Raw genomic sequence first — 21,817 nt, forward strand, 5'->3', positions numbered from 1 at the left:
CAAAAGCATTGTGCCGTTTTGGGGAAGCCCAAAAATAAATTACACGAATCTTTTTTGGTATTTTGGAGTCTAGTTTTACCGGGGGGAAAGGGTGTACCTCGAGTCTCATACACGTGGTGGTAGTATCACATCAATGTTGGAGACGTTCCTGTTGGCCCAGGGAAGCTGCAGTGGTTTTTTTTTGTTTTGTTGGTTGGGTGTTTTGTTTTGTTTTGTTTTGTTTTGTTTTGGTCTCTTTGAGACAGGGTCTCGCTATGCAGTTCAAGCCCAGGCTGGTCTCAAACTCGCAGTGATTCTCCTGCCTCAGCCTACCTAGTGCTAGGATTACAGTTGTGCGCCGCCACATCCCGCGGGAAGCTGCAGTTTAAACAGACACTTAATGTCACTCCAGCTTTAGTATCTGTGCTGCCCACAAAGTGCAGTTGGAATGTTCTGGATACCACTAAGGTGTACCCTAAAAAATGTTTATGGGCTCGGGGTATCACTTAGTGGCAAGCACCTGCCTAGCATGCACAAGGTCCTGGATTCAGTATGCGGCACAACACACATAAATCTCTAAGCTTTATGTAGATTTGCCACAACTTAAAATTCAAACAGGAGTTTGAAAATTAAATAAACTGGGTGTTATGGCGCACACCTGTAATCCCAGCACTGAGGCAGGAGAATTGCCATGAGTTCAGTGTCAACATGAGCTACATAGAGACCCTGTCACAAAAAACCAAAGGAAGTTAATACACAGACTCATAAATGAGTCTGGAGTTTTTGCCTCACCAGCTAGTTGACCTGCTTATGAACTTGAATTCCTCCTGACCGCTCTGAATGTGCCAGTTTCATCGTTTTTGTGCTCTCCTACCAGGCTCTGATCCAGGTCCTACGCCTAAAAATCATCCTTGGCTCTATTCACTTTAGCCCAGCCTGCATTCACACAATCACCAAATTTTCACCTCTTCACACTGTCAGCTGCATCTGTTCCTTCCCATAGCCAGTACCCTAGGTAATCCTTTGTCATCTCATGTCCTCATAACTCACCTTCCTCCACCAGATTCTAAGTCCCACTGAGAAACAGATGGGTTATCTTTTCACAGATTAGGTCAAACAGGGCCGGGAATATAGCTCAGCGGCACAAGTGCCTGCCTAGCAAGTGCAAGGTCCTGAGTTAAATTCCTGGTACCAAAAAAATTAAAGAAAATAAAGAAAAAACACAGATTAGGTCAAACAAAGTTTAAGTATTGGGTGGTTTTTTGTTTTTGTTTTTGTTTTTTTTTCCATTGATTTTAATAACAGGGCATGGTAATACTAAGAGACACCCTAAGGGATCTCCTACACTCCACATACATTTTTTTCCTCCTTTGTGGAGTAGTAGTCTAATTTTTTCCTGATAGTCTGGGTCAATCAAATCAATGGAAAACTACAATAACCTAATATAGACACAATGACAAATGGCCCAGAGCCTTCAAAAATAAAGGTATGCTTCACTCCACCAGGAAAAAAAAACAAGACCTACAGGCCAAAAAAAAACATAATGGGTAGTAAAAAAGGTAGTTTTAAATACCAGCTACAACCTCATGATCAGCTGCAAAAAAATTACAATTGTACTATTTCTCCCCAATATGATTCTAATATAATGTTGATAGACTTAATACTGGTTCTTAAGGATTATTATACTGTATTATAATATTTAAGTTGTAAAATGATAAACATCACCCCCCCAAAAAAAACTTACCTTCTATTCTGGTGAGAAAATTAGAGCATTTACACAGGATAGTTATAACATGTTAGACATAATTATAAACATGTCTTTGTATCTAAAAACTGGTTTTAAAAAAATTGTCTCTGGTTGCTAAGTTGACAAGGGATGGATTGTTATGGTTGATACATTGTGTCAACTTGAGTTTAAAAGCTTAACTAAATAACTCCATAGGGGTATAGAGGACATGCCCTTCCTGCTCTAGGATGTTATTCATTGTGTCAACTTGAGAAGTTAAGAAGGCTAACTATGTGACTCAGCAGGGGGCCGGGGCCCTTACTTTGTATTCATTTTGAGCCTGTGCAAAAGGAGGGCATGGAGATGGTGTGGGTGTAAAGGACAACCCCCCTCAAGGCTGCAAACAGTAAAAGGGAAATAAGGAAGGACAAATTGCTGAGAGCTCCAGTCTCCATCTTCAGCTGGGTGATTCTCTCCTGACTTCTGGTGCAGGCTGTTTGGCTTCTGCCTGGGACTCTTCAGCCTTCTGGTGTGGACTTTTCGGCCTTCGTAAATTCTTCAGAGTTCTGTCCTGTCACAGACCCATCAGCCTCCTGATACGGACTTGCACGGACACTGCAGTGAGCTCCAGACCTTGGACTGGGCTCTTCAATCTCCAGCATGCAAATACCCTCTGCACGCTTCCTCATCCAACTCTGGCTGACCATTATAAACCAAGCTATAATTTTTTTCTTTTTTTTCAAAACTATAATTTCTTATACATTTGTATATCTTTGTTATATCTGTTTCTCTAGTAAACCCTGACTGATACACTAGGTAATATCCTACCAAGCAATAAAAGGACATTTAGAATGTCTTCTCTATCTAGTTAAGCAAAAAAACAACAAAAATGATATACATGTTCTACAATTTAACCTCTTTTAACTCTTGAGGGCTATAAACAGTTTGGTCCCTTGCAATGATACGTGGTAATTCAGAGAAAGTTACAATCCCCAAATAGAAATCTATGAGATGGGCTTAATGCTCTGGCACGGCATTAAAATGTCACAAAATAATCAATTTCCCGGTGTTGGATATTTTCTTTCTACAGAGTTGTCATGTGCAAGCTGTGCCATTAACACAGACACATTTGTGTCTTTCCACAATGCCAGAGTTTATTGGATAGCCATAGATTCACGAGCTACATCAGTTGCTTTGGCTTTAGGTCACAAGTATTTTGGATTTCACTGGAGCCCGATTGTGGCAATCTCAAGTTCCTATTACAGTCCAATCTTCATTATTAATAACTGTAGCATTTATCTTGGTCACTTTCTCCTCCCTGAACAAGATACCTGTCACCCACAATTTAAAAGAAGAAATATTTATTTTGGCTCATGGGTTTTTAGAGGATCCAGTCCATAGTCATGATGGCCAGGAAACAGAGAAAGGAGCGCCAAGGAAGGAGACGCACCCATCCACGTTACGCATCCAGTGGCCCACCTCCCTCAAGGTCCTGCCTCCTAGTAGCAAGTCATCTACACACATCAACAGATTAATCGGCAGATGAGCACAGCACCTCCATGATCAATCACCTCCCCAAAGCCCCACCTCTAAACACATGGGGCTTCTGGAGGACATTCTAGCTCTAAACTGTAAACAGCACTCAAAGCAAACATCACACTTCAAACAATTGTACTAGGTTACAGAAACCTGGAAAGGAGTGAAAAGGCTGAGGCCTTCATGGAGGCAATGCAAGGAGCCAACACAAAGTGCCAGCACAAGTGCAATTACTACAGGTGATGAGTTAGCAAACCAGTCATGGAGATGTAAAGATGAGGGATCCAGAAACCTCAAAGTGGGCAGCACTGACTGCAGGGAGAATTCCAGCGCTGAGTCCAGGAAAAGCGGGCTTTGTTGCCTGGCGGTCCTAGGCAGAGACCCTCACGGGTACTCCAGAGTGGTCTGCGGGGACGCGGCCGCCCAGTGGGCTGTGCTATAGCCTGAGGTGTCTCTTTTTTATGCGTCTAGATAAATTGATAGCATTATCTGTTGGTATGGTGCTTCTGATGAGGTCACAGGTGGTAATTTTTTTATTAGCATGAATAAATCACTTAATCTGTGCCTTACAGTTGGGTTGGGCAGATGGTGCTTGTTTATATCAAGCTGAGTCATTTTACCTTATCATTTTTATCCAAAGTGTAGTAACTCAGAGCAAGGTGCTATTCTACACAATAGTCGTGAAGGTACCGATGGCTGTCTTGGTTTAAGAATGGCTACTAACTGCCTGGCATCCCGACAAGAAGACGTAGGACAGAAATCACACCAGAATATGAATGTGTGTTATGGGCCGACTCTGAGCATCTGGTTAGTGACGAAGAAATAAGTTTGAAAGTATGTAATTCTCAACGCATCTGGAAAATCCCTCCAGCTTTCAGATGCATTTATTAGTCAGCTTTTCCAGTGTTCTGAGAAAATACCTGACAGACACAACTTAGAGGAGAAAGGGTTTATTTTGGTTGTGATTTCAAAGGTTTCCATCCATGGTGGGCTGGCTCCACAGCAGAAAATCGTGGTGGAAGGGCATGGTGATGCAAAACTGCTCACTTCATGAGAGCCGAGTAGGACAAGGAAGAGCCAGACAGGCATCTCTGAAGCCACGTAAGCTGACAACCAAGATTAACCATCGCAGACGTGCACAAAGCTGTAGTTTTACACCCAGAATTTGTTTATGCTTTCCCTTATAGAAGGCCACCACATTGTATAAGCTTCAGGCCCCACAAATCCTAGGTCAGCACTGCCAAGATCAGATTCTAGAGAAAACTGCTTCTACAATAGCACAATTAAACTCTGATCAACCTTTATTATTCTCCAGAGGAGCATGGCCAATAAGCTGTATGTGTGTGTATGAAAATAAGCGGGGTGGTAAGGAATTGGCTTCTGTAATTACGGAGGAACAAGTCCAAAGTCTGCAGGTTAGATATACATAAATTGAAGCTCAAGTCTGAAGTCAATCAGTTTAAAAATCTCTTCTTGCTAAATCGGGGGTGACAGTAGGTAGAGGGTTAGAGCTGGGGAGAGACTAATCTTTGTTCTATTAAGGATTTCAACTGATTAGGCCCAACCGCATTGTGGAAGGTAATCCATTCTACTCAAAGTCTACTGATTTAAGTGTTAATTTCATTAAAAAAAAAAAAAAAAAAAAAAAAAAAAGCTTTCACAGAAACAACCAGGATAATGCTTGACTAAATATCTGAACACCTTAGGCCAGGGGATTTGACACATAAAACTAGCCATCGAAAACCAGGCATGGTTGCACATGTCCATAATCCCAGCTATTTAAGAGGCTGAGGCAGGAGAATTGTAAATTCCAGGCCAGCCTGGGCAATTTGCCAACACCTTGTCTCACAGTAAAGTATAAAAAGGGGTAGGGATGTAGTTCAATGCTCCCTGGGTTCAATTCCCAGTATTGGAAAAAAAAAAAATAGCCATTATAATCCCATTCTGCCAATACAGTGTGCCAGGACCTTGGGTAGATGGTGTCCTTCACCTTGAAGTCTACAACCACAAGTCTCTCACATTCAACGGGTTAGTCTGAGGCTCCACCTTTCAAGAGAGAGAATCTGGCTGGCCACCTTTGATTATGTCTCTATACTTTCTTACTCACAGTAAGGAGGTGGTTGTGTTCATAGGAAATCTCAGACTGTCTTTCAGCGATTACACCAGCAGGTCACTTTTGAGATGTACAGGACATATTTAGGCTTTTATCTAAAAACCTATCTAAACCCTTATCTTAAAAAAAATCAAAATTAGATACCACCCCACTCCCATCAAAGTGGTTTAAACAAAAGATTCTGAACATCCAAAATCTTGGTGAGGGGATGGACAAGCCCCATAAAAAGTTAAACACACACCCATTGTACGACCCCATCACTCCACTTCCTGACACTATGTCAAGAGAAACAAAATGTCCACACAAAGACTAGTACCTGAATGTTCACAGGACCTTTATTTATAACAGCCCCAACTTAGAAACCCAAATGCCCAAGGATTAATAAATAATTGCTGGGCATGGTGGCACATGCCTGTGATGCCAGCACTTAGGAGGCTGAGGCAGGAGAATTACTGTGAGTTTGAGGCCAGCCTGGGTGACACAGTAAGTTTAAGCCCAGCCTAACCTGCACAGTGAGACCCTGTCTCAAAAAAAAAAAAAAAAAAAAGTAAATGTGCAATAGCATACCACTCAGTAATAACAACAGCAACTTTAAAACCCACGTCACCCATTGATACATGCAACAGGGTTGAACCTCAAAATGACGCTGAGTGAAGCACATATGCTCCTCTGCCATGAGCCTGGCACCAGAAGCTAATGCTGACACCGTGTTCTCAGACCTGCTGAACTGTGAGCTAGATAAACCTCTTTTCTTCATACCGTAAAAAAAAAAAAAAAGAAAATGTAGGCAAAAAAGAGAGCATAGCATATGTTTCCATTTATTTAAAACTCAAGAACTTGCAAATAATCTACGCTGACACAGTGATTTGGCTGGAGATGAAACTGGACGGAGAGATGGGTTACAAAGGACACAAGAAAACTTTGCGGCATGAGGGGGTAATTATTATCCTCAAACAAAATCATACCTGAATAGTTACTTTGTTTTTGTTTACGGTATTTGGTGCCGGGGCGGAGTTTCCTGCATGCTAAGCACACATTTTATTATTGGGCTACATCTCAGCCTGATTATTATTATTTTTTTTTTTTTCAAAAAAAGCTAACAGTAAAACCTCCAAGCTGTTTACAGATCGAATCAAGGACCTCAACATGGTAAGCAGGGACTCCACTATTGAGCTATACCGCTACCCTGATATGTATCTCCTCATTCAATCGCTTTCAGCGTATCACCAGTCACTATCAGGGGAATATTTACCTTCTAACATGCCTACACTTGCCTGCTTCTATGGGAAAGCTGTTCTTCACCAATAAAGCTGCCTACCCCAGTTTCATCCGTAGAAACAACGCACCCTGTGGCCTTAATTCATAATCACCATGAACCTTCTAAGTTAGTAGCTACTGAAACCTGGAACTAATTCACACACACGTTCATACCTTTCCTTCACCTCCTTTGCGAACCCCGCCCTGGCCCCATCCCAGTAACCAACTCAAGGCATCCGCACAATTGAAAGATCTCAAATAGGTACGAAAGAAAACAACCCCGGATCTCAACTTCTCAAGGGAAACCTAACAGGAGAGTAGAGGAGGCCACCCCTACGACTCCAACGCGCAGCGTACTCGCGGAACCAGGAGGAGGGCTCGCCAGCCCTCAGGGCGTCTCTGATTGGTCGGAGGCTAAGCTAGGAACGCTGGGCGTATTGCGTCACATCCGCCGGGGCCGCCATCTTGGTCCCAGGGGCAGTTGGCGGAAGAGATCGCGCTCCCTGCCCGCCGACTTGTCTTCTCCTGGAGTTGTCGCTGGCCGCGTCTTGGCGTCCGCTCTCGGCCCGAGATCCATTTGTCGGCGTCCCGCTTGCCCTCCGTCGCCTGGCTGGGGCACAGCGAGGCGGCTCTTTCTCCTGACGGCGTTCCATGGAGTAGAGTCCCGGACCGTTGTCCCGAGGAGCCAGATCGCGCCTGGCCCCCTTCCCCCTCCCTCCTCCCTCCCTCCTTCCTTCCGCCGCAACATGGCTAACAACAGCCCGGCGCTGACAGGCAACTCGCAGCCGCAGCACCAGGCGGCCGCGGCCGCGGCGCAGCAGCAGCAGCAGCAGTGCGGCGGCGGGGGCGCCACCAAGCCGGCGGTCTCGGGCAAGCAGGGCAACGTGCTGCCGCTGTGGGGCAACGAGAAGACCATGAACCTCAACCCCATGATCCTGACCAACATCCTGTCGTCGCCGTACTTCAAAGTGCAGCTGTACGAGCTCAAGACCTACCACGAGGTGGTGGACGAGATCTACTTTAAGGTACGGAGCGTCTAGGCCTCGGGGGTAAGTTGGGGAGCGGGGTTCGGCGGGGACCGGCGCGGCGGCCCCGAGACCCGAGCGTTTGTGGGCGGGGAAGGTGGGCTGCAGGGGCGCTGCGGCCGGCGCCCGTCGGGGATGGGTCGCGCTGGGCCGCCCTCTCGTTTCCTTTTCTGATTTTTAGGGCCGGGGGAGCCCGCCGCTTGGCACCTTTTTCTCCTCCCCGGACCTCCTGCCTCCCCTCGGGGTGTGTCGGCAGGAGGGCAGGGGAGAGACGAGTAGCAGACGCCTCTGCGGTTCGCATCTCTAAAATCATTCCTTTTGACGTGGATCTCCTAAACGCCAACTTGTTGGTGCTTCTCCCGCCCGGCCCGGGCCGGGCCGCAATGCCTTGAGTGCGGCCCCGTGTCGTTGGTACTCTGCGTGTGTCGGGCGGGGCGGGAGGGTTGCGGGTGGAGAGGTGCCAGGGCTAGAGGTGTACAGAAGGCCTGGAAATTTTCCCAGCAGGAAGTCAGGAGTCTGAGGTCTCAGCCACCTGTGTGTGCATTGGGCATACTTAGAATGATCTGGGCCCTGGGCTTCTGCGGCAGGGTCGGTGCTGGCTTGGCTGTGCTGGGGAGCTCACCTGGCGCCTCCTCACTGCACTCTTGTCTCAGTTCTTGTTTCGTTAGCAGGATTGACTCAGTCTTGCAGCGAGGCTCGGAGCAGCCCAGGGTCGCAGGTAGAGGTATGCACTATTAATCATGCTCAATCGCCATAAATGCATTTCCCTGGTTAAATGAACAGCTGATTCGATTTTTTTTTTTTTTTTTTTTTTTTTTGCGGCCATTAGTTTTGGTCTTACGAACTAGGTAGGCTTTCTCCACTTCCCTGCAAATTATGTAGTTTTAAAAATATCTTCCAGGCCTCCTAAGGTTAATTTATATTTTAAAAAGTATTAATAATAGCCGTAATGGTCTTTAAACACATTAGCTAGAGCATCTGATATACCTACTGTTTTGACATTTAGAACTTGAGAGTATGTATTTTCTGTTACCTGAACGTACATGTGGAGATGTTAACAGAAGCACAGTCTTTTGTTTTGCCTATCCTTTCCCCCAATTAAGTGTTTCGGTTATTGAAAGATTTTTGAGATACTCGTTGCTTTTTATAGGAGACATTTTGAGGGGTACAGGTCAACTTTGGGTACACAGATTTGTAATTCTCTTAAAGAGTCTATAGTAGGTCCAACTGTAATACTGTGAAGTAGTTTTCTATCTAGCTCGTAAAAGGTAAGGATTTTTCAACATGGCAAATAATATGTAACCCTTGAGTTTAATTATGCAGTAAATTTTGAACAGTTGAAAAATGGGTTCCTACTTTTATGGCAGGTTGTTTTAAAACCGACAGTTTCTAACGTAATAAAAGAAAAACTTGGATTTCAAGTTTCAGGTGTGTTGTGAAACAGCTTAGGTTCAGGTATTCAGTTTTAAAACTAATGACCCAGACTTAGCATTGAAACATGTAGGCTTCCAGTTTTGTGTGCTAATTTTTTTATTCCATCTGCACTTACATTGGCTAGCCTTTAAGCAATTAAAATACTGCTTACACAGCAAGGTAGGGGGAAGGAAAATAATAAAGCACTGCAAGAGTTGGGCAAAATAGTGCAGTGCTTAAGTTTAAGGCTTTTCTGTCTAAAGCCACTGAAAACGACTATAAAATGTGAGCTTATGTGGGTGGAAATACACTTTTAGAAGTAGAGTGAAAGAACATTTTTTTATTTTTGGTTTAAGAAACAAAAAAATGGATCTTACCTTTCCAAAAGACCTTCTTGGCTTCTATTTCAGAGAATTTTTTAAAGCTATTTTTAGCTAAAGCTGTTTTTTATAGGAAACTCATTTTAGCAAGATGATACCATATTATCTTTGATTATATTTAGTATATAGTAATGACTTCACATTAAGTTTGTGATGATTTATTTTATAGGAGAAATTGGATTGGTCCACATAATTAGTCTGAAAATGAATTACAGCAAGAATGATCTCTACATGTGTCCTTTGTGGTTTGATCTTTAATCAGGAATGAACCTATCCTGGTGAAAAAAGTGTCTAAAGTTCTATAATTTTGTGTCAAAAATAAATTAATGCTGTTGTAGAAAATTTTCTTCATTTTCTAGTGTTTTACAGTGTATATTTTTGTCACCATAAAATTGTATTATTGATGGTTTTTAAACATTTTTCAAATTCTTAAATGTCATTCCATTTAAAAGTATTGGAAACTTAAATTCATTTTAAAATGAAAATGTTTATTGTTAAGGAGCTATAAGATGCAAAGGTTGAAATAATATCAGATACTCTTTGCAAGTACATGAGGCTTTAGAAATTTCCTGACTCCCACATGATTTCTGACCTGCAAACATGTTAAGATTTGTTAAATCTCAGTAGTTTATACTTGCCTCGGCAGCACATATGCTAAATCTCAGTAGTTTTATTGGTATTCTTCAGTTATCTTAGGGAGTTTTTCCAAAGATGATCTACATGAGTAAAAAATAATGCTAACATAATGGCAAAATGCTTTGGGAAGAGTTGCTCTATTACGGATTTGGGCTTACTTTAATCAGACTTCAAAAAATTCAAAGTATGAATGTTTGTTGTGTTCCTCTTTTCTATTTTCAGGTCACACATGTTGAACCATGGGAGAAAGGAAGCAGGAAAACAGCTGGCCAGACAGGGATGTGCGGAGGGGTAAGTAGAAGTACGTGCATTTTTTAGTTTTTTTCTGTGTCTGATACCTAAATGACAAGTCATTGGCAGATCTTAGAATTTTAAGAACATGTTAAGTTTCCAATGAAATAGGGTTAGAAAAAGTGATTTTTTTTTTTTTTTTTTAATGCTCCATTCTTAGTTAGAAGAATTCTTAATGTGGGTTAAAAATCATATTTTACTTTTTCTTAACTCTCCTCTAAAGGTTCGAGGTGTTGGAACAGGAGGAATTGTTTCCACTGCTTTTTGCCTGTTGTACAAATTGTTTACTCTGAAGTTAACTCGTAAGCAAGTGATGGGTCTTATAACACACACAGACTCTCCATATATTAGAGCCCTTGGATTTATGTATATAAGGTGAGTGCATGTATTTATATTTTAAGTAAACAATCTCATTTCAGTTCACATACACTTAATGAATCTTTCATAATTCTAGGTATACACAGCCTCCTACAGATCTATGGGACTGGTTTGAATCCTTCCTTGACGATGAAGAGGTATGTCACTGAGGGTAATAATTCATTTTTCTTCTGATTATTCTCATACTTTTAATATCTTTTGTTTATTGAAAGTTTAACGTCTTCCAGAATTTTCTGTACTTAAATTTATTTCATCCACACTTTTGGAACTGTTGTCCTTTTACTAAGATTTGGTGGCTTTTATAAATCTTAGGTTAAATCTTCTAAGTTTTTTGTTGGGTTTTTTTTTTTTTTTAAATCATTTGAGTGTGTTTTGGTAATTACCGAAAATTTTCTTCCTAATTATGCTCAGTGTGTTGTTTTGATCTTAGCTTGTATAATTGACAGAGACTGGTAAAGTGGTACTGCCCAAGATGGAGGTTGATAAAGAGACATGTGCACAAAATACTAATTGTAGTTTTTCTTTCTTCTGGAAATTTTAAAAATTCTTAGCTCTCTAACCACTTACAAATAAATGTTTCCACTTGCATGGAACTGCCTAATTAAAGAACTGGTGGGACTTAAGTAAATAGGCTGAGGGTTGAGATGACTTGTTACAGTGACAAAATAAATCCAAGCTTTTAACCTTCTGTTATTTTGGTTGAGACAGGGTCTCACTGTAGTTCAAGCTGACCTGGAACTCATATGAGAATCCTGCCTCAGCCTCTCAAGTACTAGCATTGTAGTCATGCACCACCACACCCGGCTTTTTTTGTTTGGTTTTTAATGAAGTCTTGCTGTGTTACCCAGGCTGGCCTTGAACTGCTGTCCTCCTGCCTCAACCTCCTGACCTCCTCTGAGTAGCTGGGATTATAGGCATTCTTTATCATGCCTGGCTAATTCTTGCTCTCTGACTCTAGTGTACCACACATGCTGTATAAAAAACAAAAGCAAGGGCGGGGGATGTAGGTAGGTATAGAGTACTTGCCTAGCATGTTTGAGGCCCTGGGTTTGATACCCAGGACCACAAAAAAGTAGTAGTTTAGGTTTTTTAAAATTTTGAATCTCCTTTGCCATCCAGAGCCCATGACTTAGGTTTAGGAAAGCTAATTCAGGAAACTACTGAATCAGATTAAATTACACTTGTATTAATTTGAAGTCTTAGATACTAAAATGTACTCAATTAGGAGCTGTCTTGTCCATATATTAACTCACACCATGACTTTTATGGTTCATAAAGCAGGCCTACAGTGCTGTATTAGTAGTAGTATTCAAAAAGTTCAAAGAAAGAATTTGCTGAGTTAAAGAATAATTCTAATAGAAATGTGTTTTTTAATTTTTTTCGACATTTTTTTGCCTGTTATTAAACCGAGTTTTAATAATTCAGAAGAAGCAAAAAATACTCTAGGTGATAATCACAGTATTTAGTTTTTTTTCCATTTCAGATAGTCATTCTTAAGCCAAAGAATTTCTCTTGTCTTCAAAACTGTGTGTCCCTCTGCATAATTGTTGTACTGGGTTTGTTTCTGAATGCTTCTATTTAATCTGTTTTTATTGTGTTTACAAATATTGAGGTCCTCTACTTAAGCTAACTTATGTTTTCTTCCTTAGATATCTGCAGCGATTATATTTGGAAATACTGTATATCTGAACACTTAAATGTGTGTGAGTGCAAGCAGTTTTACCTTTAGCTCTTGTTTTCTGTTTAGATAACAAATCTCACTTTCCTTGTGTGCTTGCACTATAGGTTTGGGACTGACAATAGCTGACTAACATGTCCTGAGCTGTGAGAGGGCATAGCAAGAAGGCCTTCATGCGGTAATGACCCTTTTCAGAGACAATGGTCATCATGGATTATGCGTTTCCAATTATTTGTTCATTTATTTATTTTCTACATAACTTTAAATTAGAAACCTCACTGCTTCATGGCAGTTGGTTTGCTATTGCTTCCAATTTTATTAGGGCTTCATTTTATATTACAGCCTTTAAAAGATAACCTTTAGACGGAAATTGTTTGAAGTAGTTCATATGTAGCTAGGTTACAGTGCTAGGTATGATGTGCCCAAATGTGTCCACAGAAATACGTTATTGAGTAGGAATGTGGAATATAAATTTATGTCAGTTATTCCACATAGCTCAGTAATACAAGGAGTTTTTTCATATTCTTGTTAATGGAGTGAGATCAGTTCCCTTTATGCCCACGTGGCTGCAGGGTTTGTTCTCGCCTGCATGTATACACTAAGCCCAAGTATTTCCTGTGTCATTCATTTTTAGATTGGGGTACAAAAAAATTGAAATTTTTCCATTAGAATGTTTTTGTACTTGAGATTCCACAGATGGTAAAAAGAAATTTTTTTTTTAATATTCCAAGTATAGTGAGATACTTATTTTTGACGGTTAGGATATTTTTTGTGTTTCATAGGACCTAGATGTGAAGGCTGGTGGAGGCTGTGTAATGACGATTGGAGAAATGCTGCGGTCTTTTCTCACAAAACTAGAATGGTTTTCTACCTTGTTCCCAAGAATTCCAGTTCCAGTTCAGAAGAACATTGATCAACAGATTAAAAGTCGACCTAGAAAAATCAAGAAAGACGGAAAGGAAGGTGTTGAGGAAATAGAAAGACACGTTGAACGCAGACGTTCGAGGTAATACAACAAGTTAGAGATTTTTTTTAAACTATGCTTTCTACAGAGTTGATTCTTGGAAATCAGTGATAAGTTCTTAGGAAATTTTTTATACTATTCATTAGTTTGTGACACTCCTTCCCGCAAAAAAGGTGATTTTCTCTCGAGGCATTTTCAACAAAATTGTATATCTAAATTGACAGCAAAAAATTTTTTTTCCTGATGTTGGGGAATCTAGGCCAAGGTTTCTGTATACTAGGCAAACAGTCTGTTGCTGAGCTATACCCCCCCACCCCAACTTTAATCATGTCTCTACTCACTGGTATTAGGGATTGAACCCAGGGCCCTTGTATATGCTAGCCAAGTGTTTTACCACTGAACTACATGTGGTACTGGTCATTGAACTCAGGGCCTTGCTGCTTTCCAGTCTTACAATATATTTTATTCACTGGAATTTCCTTCTTTCCTCCCTCTTAGATCTCCCAGGAGATCGCTAAGTCCACGGAGGTCCCCAAGAAGATCAAGAAGTAGAAGTCATCATCGAGAGGGCCATGGATCTTCTAGTAGTTTTGACAGAGAACTGGAAAGAGAGAAAGAACGTCAGCGACTAGAGCGTGAAGCCAAAGAAAGAGAGAAAGAAAGGCGAAGATCCCGGAGTATTGATCGAGGGTTAGATCGCAGGCATAGCAGGAGTAGGGAAAGGCATAGAAGTCGAAGTCGAAGTCGTGATAGAAAAGGGGATAGAAGGGACCGGGATCGGGAAAGAGAGAAAGAAAATGAGAGAGGCAGAAGACGAGATCGAGACTATGATAAGGAAAGAGGTAACGACAGAGAGAAGGAAAGAGAACGATCAAGAGAACGGTCCAGGGAACAGAGGAGTAGGGGTGAAATAGAAGAGAAGAAACACAAAGAAGACAAAGATGACAGGAGGCATAGAGATGACAAAAAAGATGCCAAAAAAGAGAAAAAACACAGTAGAAGTAGAAGCAGAGAACGGAAACATAGAAGTAGGAGTAGAAGTAGAAATGCAGGGAAAAGAAGTAGAAGCAGGAGCAAAGAGAAATCAAGTAAACATAAAAATGAAAGTAAAGAAAAATCAAACAAACGAAGCAGAAGTGGCAGTCAAGGAAGAACTGACAGTGTGGAAAAATCAAAAAAACGGGAACATACCCCCAACAAAGAAAAATCTAGAAAGCGTAGCAGAAGCAAAGAACGATCCCACAAACGAGATCACAGCGATAGTAAGGACCAGTCAGACAAACATGATCGACAGAGGAGCCAAAGTATAGACCGAGAGAGCCAAGAAAAACAGCATAAAAACAAAGATGAGACTGTGTGAAAATTTTTGTAAAAGTGGATCATATTGAATCCTATAAATGTTTGATTAAATCTGCTTTTTCTTTTTTTCCAAGTTGAGATTGTGCAGTAGTTACACACTCTTCAAGCTCCCTATTTTAGGCTGCGTTTTCATTTCTTTGTGTAGGGAAGTGCCTTTGTAATCCGTTTATTGCATTGATGTTTTCACCCAGATGTTCGCTACATGATGCACAGGTTATTCTTGCATTTTTATTGTTTTTAAAATGTACAGTCTGTACATACGTCCTGAAAATGTTTTAATTCTTTTGGCATGGTTGCCATGTTGGTTAAATCTGTATGAGGCAATAAACTGCCACTAATTCTATTTTTGTTTCGTAGGTGTGGGGTTATGGTTTGTTGTACTGAAGTTAGCATGGCTGTGCTTTTCATAATAGAATGCTAAAGACTTTAGGAATGGATCTTGGATGTCTTATTATAGGAGAATTATGTGCTTTCAGTGTACATGAAGGCAGCAGTTGTAGGATTAACATTCTTGTCCACTGTATATTACCTTGGAAGGCTCTTGTTAATGTTATACTTAATATTCTCCACAGTTAACTTTAGAGAGAACTTACAAGACGTTTTGGATGCAGAGGTTTAAGTTAGGCTGTGATTTGATCAAAAGTCCTTTTAGCATTCTACCTCAAAGGGACACTGTTAGTATGCCTAAATTTTATTCACTTGGTTTCCTTTTTTATTTGAAAAACTACATGACATGTATTCTTTTTGTTCTTGAATTCTTCCTCAGATTTTTAAAGTACTATATTAAAGAAAATGTCTAAAGCCTAGCATTCTTGCAGTAACCCTATACTAACATAATTGGGAGAGGGTGGGGCAGATGAGTAGAGAAACAGATTCAAGCCTCAAGCTTCCAAAGCATTTTTATAAGTGGAAAATACTTAAATTATGAAACAGCTTGATATAGTGTCCTTTTTTTTAAATTCAGAACTTTTTTTGATAATGAAGATTGCTGTTTGAGTTTTTAAACTTAATCTAGAAAAGAGTATTAAAAGTAATGCTGTGCTGCATTATTTAAGACTATCAGCAAATTATTTGATAGATTGTTCTTATGACTTGTATTCTGATAACAGAACCATCATGAGTGTGGAATAAATACTGGATTAAATCCTTTCTCCTGGGTGTTGGCTTTCCCCCCATTTGTTAATATTTTTTAAAGTTTTTATTGTGGAAATTCATAAAATGTCAGTGGAATTGCATTTTGTGTAGAGGAGATTATTTTGTGCCCAGGTGACAAGTGAAGTTTAAACTTTTAGACTGAATTGGACATATGTGATAGTCAATCTTTATCATAATTCTTAATAGCATTTTGCTTTGTTAGTGGATGTTATGTGTCACTGCAGTGATCTTTTGATTAATTTGTTCCAGGTCAAAGGTGCTTACATAATTTCACTTGGACTGTAACATTTGGACCTGAAGGAAATTTCATAACTCATTCTTTTTAGAGCAGAAAATACAGGTGCAAAGTTACAGGTTTCATCAGAGCCAGGACTAACCGTGTTCCTGACAGATCTCCAGTACATACACCAACATTTGTTTAACCCAGTGGTTGTATTGGCCCCAAAGGACGCTCAAACCACCATGCAAAAATCCACTTGCAAGTCCTCCACCGTGGGCTGATATTTGTACCTAATTCCATTTAAGAAAAAAGCTCATTAAATGAAGGAATTCCTCTACAAAAATGCTATGCTTTTTTTTCTTCAGTGCTGGATAGCTTCCAACTCAGGGTCTGTTGCATGCTAGATAAACGCTCTACCACTAGGGTACACACTGTCCCAGTGTAGGACCACTTGGAGCTGATTGTGTGGGAAGAAAATGCATCCTGATACTTGGTCTTTTTCTAAAGATTTTCTATCATCCTACAAGATTCCTTCACACTTGTGCAAATACCTTAAGATAGCATTTTCCATTCTGAATCATTTACAGCATTTGTAATTGTCAGGAACATGACAGCGTGAATACTATTCAACTGAAAAACAGCATCAAGCTACTTAAGATCCATTCCACTCTCAGAGCGTTGTTAGTCAAAGAATTTCTACTATTAAGTAATCGTGATCTGTATTGTAGCACACAGGTGAAAATACATTCAGGTGTGTACAGCAGTTCTTCAACCCGTTGAAAAAACTGACCTTAAAGCATTTTAGTGCACACAAACCATGAGATTTTTTATGAGTATTGTCAAAAGCCAAAGCCAAGGAAATCCTCATCTAAGCTTCCCTGGCCTGCAAGCATACCAGTTATGGACATGAAAGTTACCAAATCAGTTTGCCTCCAAATACACCCTTTGTGGCCATACTCTTAATTGTGCAGTGGGTCTTTTCAATATTTCTTGTTTTGCCAGCTGGCATAGTAACAGCTACCTGTAGAGGATGCTGCCAATGGAAAGCGCTTCTGCTGTGTGTTACTCTGTATTGTGTAGAGGCCGGTAGGATATCCAAGGGCAGTCACCCAGCAAGTTTCACTGCTGTCTCATTGAACGGAGCAGAAGGAGTTTCCATCAAATCTACATCCTGCCAGCTTCCCAGCAAGCCTTGCTGATGTTCCAGCAGGCAACTCACCAGTGAGTTTCAGCACCCCACAAGTTTCCCAGGGAGTGTCAGCCCCCAGTGGGGTGTCTTAGCTGGTTCTCTTGACAACTCTTCCCCAGCCAAAGCCTTCAGCTCCTCATTGAATACCGGCCGCAGCTGGACCCTCTCCTACAAAGTCAGTCTGTCTTAAAAGGGAAACCCTTACAAATGTGTTCTTGTCTCCTCTCCCTCAACCCTAGAGTTAGTGCCTGCACCCTGTATCCACTGTTGTTTTTTTTTTTTTTTTTTTTTTAGTTCTCTTTATTCTTTGTAATAATCTGTTGCCAGTTAATAATTCTCTATAACAAGCTTTTCCCTGTTGAAATTAACTGTTTTCTGTGTCCTGACTGGACCCTGAATGGTAAGTTACCAATCATGGGTGCTACTTCTTCAGACTGATACCCCATGATAAGGTCTGGCATAAAGGGCTCAGTCCAGGAAGTTTACTGAAAATTATGTGAGTTTCCTGGCTCCTTCCAGGGCTTTAACTAAAGAATTGGCCAAATTTTAGAAGACTGGACCAGACTTACATAGTTACCATGTCAGGGTGGCGATGAGAAAGCAATTAGCTAACTCACGTGCCTGGAAGCTCACCTTGTTTCCTTCTGGCTTTCTAGCCTTTTTTTTTCGTCTAGTCAGTGGGTATTCCTGTAATCTCCATGTTTTCCTTAGGAGGGCCTGTTTCTCCTCCTGGAATCCAGTAGCCAGGGGGATGGGGGGAGGGCAAGACCGGGTTTTGCTATGTTGCCCAAGTGAGCCTCACACTTGCAGTCCTCCTGTGTCAACCTCCCCAAGTGCTGGGATTACAGGCGTGTGTCACACACAACTTCTGGTTTATTTTATTATAAGCCCTGAGGATCTCATCAGCGAAGCGCTTTCTGACATTTTCACAACACTGAAATTTTATCCATCCTCACCACTAGTAAGCAAACGCCAGTTACTTAAATTGTGGATGTTTCAGGTACAATTCCTTTTCCTTGGTAGAAAGAGTTTGACATGGGCAGAAGAGATGTAAAGTCCTGGTGGAAGATTAGAGTATGAATTAGGGCCATTAAAGATCTAGTTTCCCACTTTTTCCTGGACAATCAATCCTACCCCATATTCCTTCTGTATCTCTAAATTATTTTTCTTTCTTCTTGTTGCTGGGTGTTGAACTCAGGGCCTCATGCATGCTAAGACATGCTCTACATTTCAAATGTTTATAAATCCTCTGCTTTTCCTGCATTTTTATTCTCACTTCATAAAGACTACTAAGAAAGTCCCTCCATTTGTTGCCTTCTTTCCCTCAAAACTGCAAGATTGGCTGCAGTCACATTTTGTTTTGCTCCATTTGTCTTTCTCCTTCTGTTAAGTGTAAAATTCTGCTCTATGCTAATCCATCTGTGTCCTGGATCACATTCATTCATTCATTTGTTCATTCAATTATTTATTCATTCATGTGGCAGAGACTACCAACTGTTTCCCAGTGCCAGTTCTTCCTTTTTTCATAGCGAAGGATTTTTTGACCAGACCTGACTTCCCCCACCCCCAGCTCAACATAGTCATGCAACCAAATTCTGACGAGTGGAATGTAAGTAGCAGCAACATCCTCTCTTAAGAGACTGATGACCTCACAAGCGTTCATCTCTCTTCCTTTCCCTTTCCTTGTACTGAACTCTGCTGCCTGCAGGTTTGATGGGATAGCTGGACCAAGAAGGCCTCATCTTAAGAATAGCAAACTGAAAAACCAAAAGGAGACTGGATCTCTGAGGATTCCATGGGATTGAGTTGTCATGCTTCTCTTGGATGTGTTGCCTCCACTATTTTATATCGGAAAAAAACTTCTGTTGAAGTCAGTTACAGGTTTTCTGTCACTCAGCAAATCTATGAATTTGATATCTAGAATTACACACCAGGTAACAAAGTCTAACTTTTATGCAGCACCTTAACATTTTATCTCTCTTATATCCCAGACCTTGTCTTTATCCTTTTCAGACCTTCTACTGGCCTTTATATTACTGATTAATCTTAATTTTTCTAGCATTACTCTAGAAGCACATTAATAATAGTTCGATAGATTTACTTTTGTAGCTGTTTCCTGTTTGTTTGTTTGTTTGTTTGAGGCAGGGTCTCGCTGGCCTTGATCTCACTTGTGTAGCCCAGCTTGGCCTCAAATTCCTGCCTTGGGCTCCCAAGTGCTGAGATTATAGGCATGTGCCACCACTCTCAGCAGCTGTTTCCTTTCTTGGTTGTCTTATTTCCATTCACCTCAGTACCTAAATTCATATATTTACTGCTTTGCAGAATCTCATCCTCAAAGAATTTTATTTTTTATTTATTTATTTTTTGACCAAGACATTTAACATTTATTCAGTGACATCCTAAATAACCATTAAAAAACAACATCATAGGGGCTGGGGATTTAGCTCAGCGGCAAAAGCGCCTGCCTGGCAAGCACAAGGTCGTGAGTTCGGTTCCCGGTACCGGAGAAAAACAAAAACAAACAAACAAACAAAAAAAAACAACTTCATAGCTTCTTATGAAATGACTTTGGAAGATGTTTATAACATGTTAAATGGAGAAAGTATATTATGATCTCATTCCCATAGAAATTTTAAAGTATGTATGTGTGCTTAGATGTGTATACAGTACATACAAATTTTTATCTGCATAAACATCAAAAAATCTGACAGATAGACACCAATATACCAACAATGGTTTCCTCTGAAATAGAGGGATTCGTTTTTTTCTTTCTTTGCTGAAGTTATCCGTCCAACGCCTATATCATGAGGGCTTCTGCATGCTAAGCACTTTTACCGAGGATGTAAGAATCCACTGGGTTCTTGCTGTACCCCGGGAAGGAACAGTGGCAAGAATGAGAAAAAAATAAACAAGCAACAAAAAGCCAAGATCAGGTGAAGGTCCTCCCTCTCCTGAGCAGACAGGTGGAAGTGCCAAAGAACAGTAGAACGTCTATTTATACCAAGAGGTTGGTTAATTTTGGCCTCGCTGTCCAGCAATCAGTTAACATGCTACAACGCCTTGTTTACATGCTTCGAGGAGCTCCCATGTTCTCGGGCTGGCTTTGTCCTGCACATGTAATTACTTTCCAGCTTCAGCGGCTCCCAACACGAGGATACATCAATAAATAAAACAGACAAAATCTCTGTCCTTATGGAGCTTACATTCTAATGCAGAGAGACAGACAATAAACAAACAAACCATTTTTCAGGTGTGAAGGTACTGTAGGGAAAAAATCAGAGAAGTGAGCTGGAAGAACAGTTCCTAATTTTTACATTAAAAAATTCTTAATTTTTAAATAAGTGTAAAAGAAACATTTTGCAACTTTATTTACTTTTTAAAAAGTGGCAGGATTTTTTCATGTGCGTGGTTTTTTGTATATTCCCAATAAACAGTATGAAAAGAGAAGAAAAATTCTGGCAGTGGAATTTTTGGCCTAGAAGTAGGGGAAAATTTGACTCCCTCATTGTCTTAGGTACTGTTCTTGTTGCTAAGATAAACTAACCCACGTCCAAAATTAAAGGAGGAAAGATTTATTTAGTTCACAGCTTGTAGTGGTTTTAGTCCATAGTCACCAGGCTTCATGGCAGGGTAGCATGGCAGAGGGGCAACCATTCATGGCAGCAGAAGATACCAAGAGCAACAAGAGAGGAGAAGAGAGCCTGAGAGAATTTTAGACAGCTGGTAATTATAATAATTCAAAGTTGTAAATTTATACTACAAAATTTATTATATTGTTTCCTAGTGGAATTGTTCAATAAATTCATTACCTATTTTGACTACCCAGAAGTTGACATCAGTCAGAGATATTGTTCATGTCCTAATAACTTGCTTAATTCATTTCTTTAAAGTCATTGTACTAGACCATTGTTTCTCCCTCTTTTCTAAACCTTCTACCATAGTTTCTTTAAAACTCATGACATGTGATTATGCTACCATCTCTTAATTGTTCATTTCATCCATAGACCTTAGAAGATCCTCCCCTAGTACTTCAAATACTTACAGAGTTTAATGGCTTTGCTGTAATGTGGATCCTGAGGGCCATGTGTTGCAGGCTTGGTGCTTAGCCTCTGGTGCTACCGCGAGATGGTGAAACTTTTAGGAAGTGAGGTGCAGTGAGAGGAAGTTTGCTCACAGGGGAATTCCCTTGAAGAGAACTCAAAAGGACCCAGCCCTTTCCTGTTTCTTTGCTTACTATCTGCCGTAAGATGAACAGTTGTGCTTTACTACATTTCCCACCATGATCTACCTCTTCACAGGTCTGTGTGAGTCAGCTCGCCCATTGGTGGACACGACCTGACACAAATTAAAGGAGGAAAGGTATCTGTGAGCTCACAGTTGGGGAAATTCAGCTCACAGTCATCTGGCTACAAGGCGGTAATGTCATGGTGGAAGGGCATGCCAGAGAAAAGCTGCTTAGTTCCTTGCAGCTGGGGAGCAGAGCACGGGAACAGCACCGGAGGGGAACAGGCAAGGGAC

The 21,817-nt window shown here is 40.8% G+C and overlaps 1 protein-coding gene across 1 annotated transcript; it reads left to right on the top strand.

Moving 5' to 3' along the window:
• The first annotated feature begins 7,046 nt into the window (after window positions 1-7,046).
• Window positions 7,047-16,453, top strand: Prpf38b (pre-mRNA processing factor 38B). The gene is made up of 6 exons (XM_005388832.2): window positions 7,047-7,636; window positions 10,288-10,356; window positions 10,580-10,731; window positions 10,811-10,871; window positions 13,195-13,418; window positions 13,875-16,453. The coding sequence occupies exons 1-6, from the start codon at window positions 7,358-7,360 to the stop codon at window positions 14,734-14,736; spliced, it is 1,647 nt and encodes a 548-aa protein (XP_005388889.1). The 5' UTR covers window positions 7,047-7,357; the 3' UTR covers window positions 14,737-16,453.
• Window positions 16,454-21,817: the final 5,364 nt, after the last annotated feature.

This window comes from Chinchilla lanigera, unplaced genomic scaffold (assembly GCF_000276665.1).
Source record: "Chinchilla lanigera isolate Chin_1 unplaced genomic scaffold, ChiLan1.0 scaffold00034, whole genome shotgun sequence".
NCBI classification, from domain to species: domain Eukaryota; kingdom Metazoa; phylum Chordata; class Mammalia; order Rodentia; family Chinchillidae; genus Chinchilla; species Chinchilla lanigera.

Coding starts and splice junctions, on each gene's coding strand:
- Prpf38b (XM_005388832.2), top strand. CDS start 7,358: ATGGCTAACAACAGCCCGGCGCTGACAGGCAACTCGCAGCCGCAGCAC. Junction 10,357..10,579: donor AGACAGGGATGTGCGGAGGG/GTAAGTAGAAGT, acceptor TCTCCTCTAAAG/GTTCGAGGTGTTGGAACAGG. Junction 10,872..13,194: donor CCTTCCTTGACGATGAAGAG/GTATGTCACTGA, acceptor TGTGTTTCATAG/GACCTAGATGTGAAGGCTGG.